Source organism: Trachurus trachurus (assembly GCF_905171665.1).
Source record: "Trachurus trachurus genome assembly, chromosome: 22".
In the NCBI taxonomy this organism is placed as follows: Eukaryota; Metazoa; Chordata; class Actinopteri; order Carangiformes; family Carangidae; genus Trachurus; species Trachurus trachurus.
Window position 1 is genome coordinate 19,950,420 of NC_139907.1, and position 11,869 is coordinate 19,962,288.

The 11,869-nt window shown below is 40.5% G+C and overlaps 1 protein-coding gene across 1 annotated transcript; it reads left to right on the forward strand.

The window, feature by feature from the left end:
• The first annotated feature begins 24 nt into the window (after positions 1-24).
• Positions 25-11,515, forward strand: eif4eb (eukaryotic translation initiation factor 4eb). Its single transcript, XM_083998441.1, has 7 exons — positions 25-148; positions 1,988-2,091; positions 4,323-4,418; positions 5,122-5,185; positions 6,836-6,949; positions 10,542-10,681; positions 10,766-11,515. Exons 1-7 carry the CDS (start codon positions 131-133, stop codon positions 10,878-10,880), a joined length of 651 nt encoding a protein of 216 aa, XP_083854567.1. The 5' UTR covers positions 25-130; the 3' UTR covers positions 10,881-11,515.
• Positions 11,516-11,869: the final 354 nt, after the last annotated feature.

Below are 11,869 nucleotides of genomic sequence, written 5' to 3' on the forward strand. Positions count from 1 at the left end.
CCAGCCAGCGGCGGCACCATACAGTCTATGGGCGGCACACACGGCGCATGTCCTCACGCAGCGCTGCCGCCGTCACGTCGCACGGGGCTCGACCCAATCAACAGAAACTTTCCTAACAGAGATTTGTAAGATGGCGACCGCCGAACCGGTGAGCACTTTCTCCAACGAACACATCGAATCATTCGAGGGGGCTTTTTGTTTAACTTACAGAGCATAGATTGTATTTGAAGTTGACGGACAGCGTTACACGTTAGTCCTAGAATGGGAATGGACCGCTGTTATTACCACACGTGTTGTTTTAAACCGGTTTCAAGTTTGTTTTCTGTGCCACGACCTAAGCGTGAAAGAGGAGTGTGTGTGTGTGTGTGTGTGGAGATCTCCCAACTTTAAGGCTGACGTTACAGTTAAACCGACGTGCCGTTAACTTCTCCCCGCTGAAGATAACCACACAAACTCAGATTATAAAACTAGTCACTGTCACAGTTTAGGTTATCCGGTAAACTGCGGACCACAGAGGTATTTTTTTTTCGTAATATTTGTGTTTATTAGAAACTATTTGTAAACTCGGTACGAGGGATAAGGAATCAAATAGAAACATTACTTGGTTCTTCACGGAGCTGAAGTTTCAACTGTCAGAACGGGTCGTCAGTGCTTCCTGTTGACCTCTGCGATGCAACAGTTGCTATTTTAGTAGCCATGCTTAACATGGCTGAATGATGTTGAAACAGCTGGGACTTACATTTTCATAGTTTTTTTTTATCCCAATATCAGGATTTGGTGTATGACATCCATGCGGGGTTTTAAAACTGTAAAAAACAACAAAAAAAGTTTCTATTCTAGACTTTTAAGGTCAAATAGAGGCTGTTTAACTTTATGTGTTTTAAGCAAACATCTTGAATGACAGCGATTAATTTCCCAAACGAAACTTGCTTCCTTAGTTGAGTAATGTAAGCAGCTTACCAAACCTTAGCTTCACATCACAGCCAATGTGTACCAGATGTTCATAACGGGTTTCATACGTGAACGCCCCCATCACAGAATTCATGCTGCAAGATATAAAATTGGGATATTTCTCATGATTGTTAATAGGGCATTGTGAAAAAGTTTTTCCCCCTTACTGATTAGCCTACTTACTTTTTTTTTTTTTTTTTTTTCCATATTTGTCTCACTTAAATGTTTCTTCAAACAAATTGTAATATAAAACAAAGATAACCTGAGTAAATATAAAATGCAGTTTTTAAATGATGATTTAATTTAGGCTATTAAGGGAAAAACCAATCCAAACCTACCTGTTACTGTGTGAAAAAGTAGGCTAATTTCCCCATTCACCATGGTTCACTGGACTCCCAAAGCTTTAGAAATGACTTTGTAACACTTTCCAGACTGATAGATGTCAGTGATTTAGTTTTTTCACCTTTTTTTGAATTTCTTTAGATTGCGGCATGTTGTGTTGCTTTTTGAGATCTCTCAGCCTACTTTACTTTGTCGGACAGGTTCTATTGAAGTGATTTCTTGATTCAACAGGTGTGGCAGTGATCAGGCCTGTGGAGAGTGAAATTGAATTCAGCTTTCCAAAAAAAATGATTTATCACAGTTAATTTATGATTTAACAAGAGGGGGGTGGTCAGGTAGCCTTTTTTCCCTTAATGAATGAAATCATCATTTAAAAACTGCATTTTATATTTACGCGGGTTGTCGTTGTCTGATATTTTTGATTGATGATCTTAAACATTTAAGAAATATGCAAAAAAAGAGTAAGAAATCAGGAAGGGGGCAAATACTTTTTCACAGCACTGTTACTATGTCACCATCTAGTTTCCATGGCTGAGGGTCCACTTATGTAATCGAATGGAAGGCTGTTGGCAGCGAGATTAGCTATCATGCAGTTGCAGTGATATCTCAGTAGAGATAGCACATACTCTTTTGCATTGGGAACGGGAAGCCCCAACACTTACTTGTGCCTCACTTCTTCCTCACTGCTTTTCAGGAAACTAACCCATGCCCACCTCAGCCCGATGAAGATGGAGCTGAGGAGACCGGACAGGAGATTGTGAGCCCAGAGGCCTACATCAAACACCCCCTCCAGAACAGGTCAGCATCTGCAGTTTGACATTTATTTGATTAGGTCAACAAGGACAAGACCTAAAGTTATTTGATCTAACATTAGAATTATGGGGGGGGATTGTAAAGACAATAATGTGTATTATATTCACTGCGTGGCATCAAAGAATCAACAAATTTCAGTGTTTTAGTGTGTTACCAGCAACCTTCTTTCCCAACATAGAGGAACAGCTTTAAGATTATAAGTAAGCAGAATAGATTTTTTAGTAATCTGACTGAAGATTCACACTGTATATCTTTGGGTTTTGGGCCTTTGGTCAGACAAAACCATACATTTGGAAACATCACCTGGGAGTGAGACAACTTTTAATGAACATTTTCAACATTCTTTTAAAATAGCCTGTTTTAATGCACAATTGAATAAGTCATATTTGTTGGTTTTGTATTTTGCCTAAGACAAATTTAAGCACAGTCATGTGAAATTAAAAAGGCTTGGAACAGTGTGTGTAAAATAAGTATATGTATAAGTGAAAATAGAAAAAGGTATGCATCAACAGCCAGCTAAAGAACAGACTGGTGATTCATGTGCAACCATCACGTTTGATCTCTGGCCATAGTTCAAGAACTGAATGACCCTTCCTCCACATAAACATGAGAGGGGCTGGCTCATGGAGAGGTGTAAGCAAGACGTAAATTGACCATTCACTGAGAACAATGAATGCTTTGTTCACTGAGAGGAAGCTGCACAATTTTCCAAATTGTTTGTGTACAAAAAACTGAACACATTTGATTATCAGATGGATGACTGCCTATTTATTTTTAAGTGGATTTATACGAAAATAAATGCGATTGCCAAGGTTGTTTTTCTTTTATCTTTATACGCAAGGGAAGCGTTTTCTCTGTGAGAAGTGCTATACAAATCAATGTTATTATAGTAGACACATCCTAGCAGCTAGTTTTCTAATATTAGATGTAATGTAAATGTACAGTACGTGCACGGTGCAGAGGTTACTTGTGGCATTGATTCTCTCTGTGTGTTTTAGTATTCTCCATGTGTTAAAGTGGATTTCCTCTCACACTCCAAACAAACCTGGATTTGAGACTTTTTATTTCCCCACAGTGGGACTGTGATATTCTGTGATGGTCCGGTGACCTGTCCAAGGTGTTTCAGTGTTTTTCTCTGAATCCATACTCAGGTTCCAGCACTCGTTGGTGCTGCATACAAATAAGCAATGAATGAATATTTTATATATTTTTAAATTCCTCAAGGATATTTATGTTCAAAAGGGTCAAATAAAAAAAACAGTCAAAACTCAACAGACAGTCAGTCAGCTAAAAGAAAAGTTGGACTCTTGCACACTGGTGGCTCCCAGATCAGATGTCAGGTTTGAACTATACTGGCAGTTTACTGTAAATTGTTGGTTCAAGTTTAATGTCCATAAACATTACACACAAAAAAAGATCAAAATGGTGCAAAAAGAAATGTGCCACACTGTCTTTACCCTTCTATTACTGACTCAGACACATTTGTATACACGTACAACAACAGGCACATTTGTATGTAGTACAACTGAGTAACTGAAACAACACAAGCCCACGGCACTCATTGATTTTCCTGATCCACGTATTTCTTTACGGAGTCATAGAGTGCTCGAGTCCATCTCAGCATGCGTTTGTCAAAGAAGTCAAAGAAACAACATGTTGAGTTCCTTCAAAGGGGCTGCTCAATACATGCTGGCTCAGATTATGGCCTTAAATCATTCAATAAAATATTTTACTAGACAAATTAACAAGGAATATACAAATGTGTCATGAACCAAAGCGTACAGACTGTTGGCTTGGTATATTTGCTTATCAAACACTGTGGCGTGCTCATTATACCATTCAAATGAAGGGAATTTACTGTAGCTTGTATCACTTGACTCATTCTGTCCTTTTCTGTCATTTAAAACACTGCCAGCACCGCTAACAGACTAGCACCAGTTTTATAATAGCGTCAACCTGCCACCGTTTTCTTTATTCTTCTTCAACCCAAAGAGCTTAACGCAGTTACTGAGCCATGAGAGGAATCGGCATTGAACAAGTATGATACAGCGCTACAATTAATTGGGCCGACGGTTTGATTTACTGAGCAGGTGCATCCATACGCACTATTTGCTCCAGAGCTCAATGGCTTTCAGTTACTTTTGTTTACTTTGTGTTTAATTAGGAGTTTGTACACTTATGCAAATGCCTTTTTATCCCTGTTTCTCTCCTGACAGATGGTCTCTGTGGTTCTTCAAGAATGACAAGAGCAAAACATGGCAGGCCAACCTGCGACTCATCTCCAAATTTGACACGGTTGAAGATTTCTGGGCGTAAGGAGCTGTAAATCTTTCAGTGTCTTTGTATTTTTTCTCCACTTACCGTGGAGGAACCGCTGCAATTAAGTGTCATGTATGAAGGCACAGAGAGCTCAACGCACTGCGACTCGAAGACACGCATGCAAATAGACAAAACATGCTGTAAATTCAGAAAACAGCTTCATCATTTTGACATCACATGTCCCACAAAAACGGTCACAACTCATGCAGATAAAGAAACATGGTACATATTCAGTCCTGCAACACAAAGGAAGTGTTCCCAGGGAATGCTTAAAAGAGATTAACCTGGCTGGGAAGTAAAGGCACAAAATAACAAATATCCCAGTCATATTATTGCATTTATATTATATATTTATATTATTATTATTTCTGCATTCATTCTGATAGAGAGAGTGAGAGAGAAAGGAAAGTCTAGGGGAGAGAGGCGTGGGGGGGCACAAGTTGGACAGGTTGGTTGATGCCTTCATGGCACCCATGAATTTGCATACATCTCCATGTGTTGTCATGTTTGGGGATTTGTAGTTAATTTCAGTGTTTTCTCATTTTGCAGCACATTAATATGTTTTTGCGCATTTTCTCTAATCACAGTGCGTAGAGCTCTCTCAGCCGCCGTTGTCATGGCTGTGTTTATATATTATCTTTGTAAGCTTTAATTAAGCGTGTGCTTCATTAACCCATGTGCTTTTGTCATTTGCAGCCTCTACAATCACATCCAGTTGTCGAGCAACCTCATGTCCGGCTGTGATTACTCTCTTTTTAAGGTAAGTTTTTGTCCATTGGCGTGAGTAGATCAAATACAAATTAAAGCGTAGTTGAATTAATTTTTACCATTGAGAAAAGCATTTACATATTTTACCATTTGCACCACTTTGCGCTATTGCAGCGTTGTATATTTATCAACATTTACAAAGACAGCAGTGTTCTCTCTCTTTCTGATATTGACTCACTGAGACTAAAATAACCTTATTTATGACTTTCTTTTTAATGAGGAAATTCACACTTACACAGACATGAAGCATGAAAGCAAATATCAAGTGTATACAGTACAAATTAATTTGTTTATTGAAACATCAGACACAAGGCTGTTTTTTGGGCGGTCATTTAAAATGATTGTGGTCGTGTCATTAGGTTTCACAGTGAACCTCGTGAGAACAATAAGGCATTACATTTGAAAATGTAATATAAACATCTTATCACTATCTCACCAATAAAGCCAAATTGCAAGATTTTTATGGCAGCAGATCCAGATAACACTCCTGCAAACAGAACAATAGCTAATTGAATTGTTGACACACAGAATTCCAGTCAAAACAACAGCATCATTACTGGGGGAAGACAAACAGACAGAAGTGGGAAGGTGTTTTTTTTGTTTCCCTGACTAAATCTGTCTCCACTGGCTCAGAACTCATCAGCTTAAAGGAGCTCATTTAACCAGATGTGCTGATAGAAAATGAGAAGCGTGGGCGGAAGAGTTTTGAGAAGCAGGCAGCAGCTATAGCAGCCACTAATTACAGTTTGTTTGAGCTAGGTGATAATAATAAATGGAAACGGCAGCAATCAAATATAGCTGCCGTTCTTTGATCGGAGTGCTTTATGGAAATCATTAGCAGGATCACCTGTGGCCAAGATTTACCAGTGAACTTGTTTTCACAGCAGGGGAGTTGGTTTATCAGCGCCTGTACAGTTTAAGTTTTACAATCTTTACAGTTACAGTCAGAGAGACTCTAGCTTTTTACATGTTCATTTTTTTTTTTTTGCGATGTGATTCAGAGTGTTGAAGCAGAGTTTGTAAAGAAAAGGAATAAATACAATTTGAGAAAAACATCTCACACAAATATTTAAAGGCATAGGTCAACATTTCGGCAAATTGGCCCATTGCCATAATCCCTGTTTGTTACCTTTAATTGTTGGTGCAAGCTATTTTTAGAATGGTGGAGCAGAGCTGTGAGCTGCTCAGAGCTACTGAATGTGCAGGTCACAACTTGTCCACCAGAGCGTTTTGGATTGTGTATTTGATGAGTTTGATGAGGGAAACCAAGAAATCCCATTAGCCTCCGTAGTGTAGCTCTGAGCAGCTCGCGGCTCTGCTCGGACGTTCTAAAAAATACCTTGCACCGGCAATTAAAGGTTACGAACCTACTGCTAAAACTATAGGGATTATGGCAATGGGCCAGTTTGCCAAAATGTTAAACTATCCCTTTAACCATCGCTGGAGAAAAACCGATGTGTTCTCACTCGGTTTTTAGTTTTCATCTAGTGGGATTCAAAGAATTCCCACTGTGGTTAAGTCAAAGTTGGAAGAGGTATACTTCTCTCTCTGGTGACATCAATATCCTGCTGGAAAACCTCACATTTAATGTTTTGGTGCAGTGGTTTGGGATGTGTATTGACAGTTTGACTCACGGCTGCAGGATGGCATTGAACCCATGTGGGAGGACGAGAGGAACAAGCGCGGCGGCCGCTGGCTGCTCACACTCAACAAGCAGCAGAGGAGATCAGACCTGGACCGCTTCTGGCTGGAGACGGTAGGTTTGGCTGCTTCTGTCACGCTCGCTGGCTGTTGCGCAAACAAGCGACTCTATTAATCATTTCCAGTGCATCCTGCGAAAAGTAGTACATTTATTACCTGCTGGCAGCTGTAATTAGTGGGACCGCTCTGTCATCACGTTTGTCACACCGCTGATGCGGGTTATTACATTCTTTCATACCTGTTTAAAAGTCAATTGAGATGAGATTAGTCTTCCTGATGATGGAGTCGCAACAAAGTCTCATGGAGGAAACCGAAAGTGCTGGTAAATCCGCACAGTGTCGTGGTGCGTTAGGTCGCCACCCTGAAAGGTCAGTGACAGTGATCCAGACATCCAGCATGCTGTGACTTGCCAGTGAGCAAACAGCACTTACTGTACTGTCAATACTGTAGCTGCTGGCCTGGGGGGCTGAAAGGGACCACTTTGTTTTTCCAATGACATCCACACTAATTGTTTTTACCATATGTGAAGCTGGAAGCGAAACAGTTTTTAATGAGACTGTTTTACATCAACTGCTGGGATATCGATTCCTGATTATTATTTTTTTAATATGGAAGAATATGGACGTTTTCCCAGCTACCTACAAGTCTGCGGAAAAACAACCCAAAATGCCGCAGAGCTCTCCGTGCGATCATTAGGGATGGGAATCACCAGACCATACGATGCTATATTAGCATGATTTTTAAGCCAATATGCAATATTATTGACTTAAAACATTTTGTGATATCCAGAGTATTGTAATAACTTATTGTGATACGTTGTGATTTATTACCGGTTTGCGATTGCAAATTATGCCCTGAAAAGAAAACAGCTGCGTCCACGTGTGTTTTTATCAAATACAATAAAATGATCCGTTTTGTTCGTCTCACTTTAATCATTTTTGTTCTTTCAAAATTGGATTGTCACACAGACAGGCTGAGCAACACACTCAATGCCAATTTGTATGTTGATTTACATAATTAAAGATCGATATGTGGTGCATGTGTATTGATAGAATAAGAATATTGCTACACAATATTGTGATGCTAGTCTTTATCTGTTTCTTTCCCCACCGCCTAGCAATCATAGGCACATGGACATTCTGGAGCAAGATATACTGACGTATATATGGTGTAAATGGTAACCTCATGTATAAATGCAGATATTACTGACACTGATGTCATCTCTCTCTCTCTCTCTCTCTGGGTGAAAAGAACTAGAGATATGTCAATAGTGTAGGTAGAATGGCTATAAATGCAACACTGCTTGCAGTTGCATCATATAGCATCCAATATATATATATATATCAATACACTATCCGAGTCTGGTTTCTCTCTTTAACAAAGAGACAGTGCAGTACAACAAAAAGCAGGAAATCCAGGCTGTTAAACTGGTGGGAGGTGAGCACAGAGGTAACCTACATGGAATAATGAGTGATCCCTCCTAACAGAGGCTAAGCAGCGCTTTTCCTTTTCTTCCAATTTTGGGTTTCCTTTGCATGAACACAGCGTGAGTACTCCACTGCTGAGCAACACTGCAGCAGGTGAACAAGAAACGACTCCTGTTTCTGTCACTCCCAGTGTGCCCCCCCTACACACACACGCAGTTAACAGTTGAAAAAGATTTTCTGTCTTTCAGTGAGTTTTATTTTGATCACATAAGTTTTCTAAATGTGAAAATCACATTTGGTCATCATCTAAGACCTTCAAAGTTATTGGGAAAGAGAACAAAAACATTTAGATCAAGAATCATCCTAAATTTAAATAGATGTAGTTGTTCCTGCTGTCCTTCTGGGTCAAATTGACCCAGTCTGTTCCCTTCCTCCATCCTTCCTTCGTTCCTTCCTTTTTCTCTTCCTCCTTTCCAGAATCCTTTTTCCCTTCCTTCCTTCCTTCTTTCCCTTCTTCCTTCCAACTTCCTTCCTAGAACGAATCTGTTCCCTCCCTCCATCTTTCTTTCCTTCCTTCCCTTTTCCCTTCCTTCTTTCCTTTTTTCTCCTCCCTTCTTTCTTCCTTACTTCCTTTTTGACCCAATCTGTTCCCTTCCTCCATCCTTCCTTCCTTCCTTTTTCTCTTCCTTCTTTCCAGAATCCTTTTCCTTCCTTCCTTCCTTCCTTCCTTCCTTCCTTCCTTCCTTCCTTCCTTCCTTCCTTCCTTCCTTCCTTCCTTCCTTCCTTCCTCCCTCCCTCCCTCCCTTCCTTCCTTCCTTCCTTCTTTTGATCCAACTGACCCTCCATTTTTCTTTCCTTCCTTCTTTCCCTTCTTCTTTCCTACTTCCTTCCTAAAACAAATCTGTTCCCTCCCTCCATCTTTCTTTCCTTCTCTTTTCCGTTCCTTCTTTCCACAACCCCCCCCCTCCCTTTCTTTCTTCCTTCCTTCCTTTTTGACCCAATCTGTTCCCTTCCTCCATCCATCTTTCCTCCCATCTTTCTCTTTGTCCTTCCTTTCTTCCTTCTTTCCCTTTGTCCTTCCTGTCTTCTAGGGCTGTCAATCTTCCCCCGAAATCAGGTTCGAATTTCTAACCCATCTTATGTTAAATATTCGACTAATATTCGAATTTTTTATGGGTTTAAAAAAAAAAATTTAATCTCATTATGGGGGGGGGGCGCAGCGATGACAGTGGCGACAACGACACAGCAGAACGAACCTGCATAGGAGCTGTCCATGGTTACTTAACCAAAAGTCTTTAAGTGTTAAACAAAGAGAACTATGGAAAAATACATGGGTTATCTTGACGTGAACCATATGTTGCGGTAAAAAAAAAAAAAAAAAAGAAGGATCGTTGATTCGGTGGAAACCCGGCTTCACAGGCGGGGGCGGCGCCCCCCCTCCACGCGGGGGCTGCAGGGAGGGCACAGAGTAACTTGTGGTGCAACAGATCACAGCTGATCCGTGATCAGCACACAAGTGGTCCGCGGATCGATCAATTAAAAAAAAAAAAAGTGTGTGTGTAGAGTGGGGACGCATACGCGCACCGTGGCGGCCGAATGAACGGGCAATTTAAAAAAACTCTGCTCGTATATTTGAAGCTGCAGCTTTACCTTGTGCACAACAATAACTGCATGTTGTTTTAGCAACATGTGTACTACTCTGAACGTTGCGACGCACCACGTTAATTTGCCTCATTAAAAACATTCGAACGTCAGTTTCCACCATCGAATGTTCTCATTTTGACTAACATTCGAATTGTATTCGAATAGCGAAGTTCGTTTTGACAGCCCTACTGTCTTCCTTCCTTCCTTGACCCAGGTCAGGTGGACAACAGGAGGGTTATGGACAAAACAAAACATACAGTTTTCAAATGTTGTTGTGGACACAGATATTTCTGTAAGTCATGTCATTGTGAATTTACGTGTAACCCTCAAAGAGGTGTGAACGTGAATTATCTCAAATGGCATCCTGTCAGTGCTGTAGTAAACCTGAATGACGGACCGCTGCAGCAGAGCGTGGGAATCTCTAAAATGTCTAAATTCTTGGTGATTCACAGTAATTGAGGTGACGGACCTAACAATGTCTGCTGTCTGCCTCTTTTATGAGAACCACAGAGGGTTTGCGGTTATGTTTAAAGTCAAAATGTGAGTCATCAGGTTTTATTTCTCCCCATCCACCAGCTCCTGTGCTTAGTCGGAGAGGCCTTCGACGACCACAGCGACGAAGTCTGCGGAGCCGTGGTCAACATCCGCACAAAAGGAGACAAAATAGCCGTCTGGACATCAGACTACGAGAACCGGGACGCCGTTACACACATAGGGTGAGTGGGCTCCTCAGCATCAGTGTTTGGACTAGACGCGATGACACTCTGCGTCCTCTCACACTGTCATTTTCCTGTCAACAGGAGAGTTTACAAGGAGCGCTTGGGGCTTCCCACGAAGATGACAATTGGCTACCAATCCCACGCAGACACAGCTACCAAAAGCGGTTCAACCACCAAGAACAAATTTGTCGTTTGAGAAATGCCCTAAGTGCCTCTTTCATTTTTCTTGTCTTATTTGTTGTTGGTGCATAATGTTTACTTTGCTGCAAAGACTCTGCGGAATGCAATCTGGAGGAAAGAAAAACCCAATGCCAAATATTTCCATAACCTGGTCAGGACTTGAACCACAGGAAAAGAAAAACCCATGGAAAACAGATAAACAAGATTGTTCCAAAACACTAACAATGAGAGGTATTAATAGTGGATGATACTTAGAGTGCTTCATACTCTACTTAAGAAAATCTGTGTTGATTTTTTCTTCTTTTTAATGGCAGGGAATCCTGAAATGCAAAAAAAATGTATATTTCTCACCCCTTTTTCTACAGCACTGTTGGCTTGCTGTAATCCTTAATGACATTAAACCCTTTTAATTTATTATATTGATTTGCCTGCATATTATTAGATTATTAGACCTTTGTTTTACGCTTTTTGCCTTGGACTGTTGCATTTAATCAACCTTTTTAAAGTATTTCAAGACTCATATTCATTTGAGTGTTAATATAATTAAAACATTGGTTTTGCAGTTATGAGATGTTTAATTGTGGAATATTTTTATTTGCAAGCTGTAATTGGTACATTCCTTGTTATAAACAAATTGCTTTTTGACTCTCAGTGGTGCTGTATTGTAGGGTATTGACTTTAAGTGATTGACTTTTATCGACCGTGCACTGGGAGGCAGAAAAGCTGAGGATGTTTCTCACAGACCATCCAAAAGTTTTCTACCCATGGTCTCAGTTCTCACCGTAGACAGTTAAGAGTATAGGAGACACGATCAATCTTAGGAAAACAGGGAAAAGTCCTTCCCACAGCTTCCAAGCAGCTTACAACTCACCATTAGTCAAGATGGTGTGAAAGTGCCACATTCAAATACACCCACCCACCCCCACCCCATCATCTCCAGATCCCTTCAAATGTCAGTATGAAAAGAACTTTGAAAGAAAAGGTTACTTTGGGCAACACAGCTCC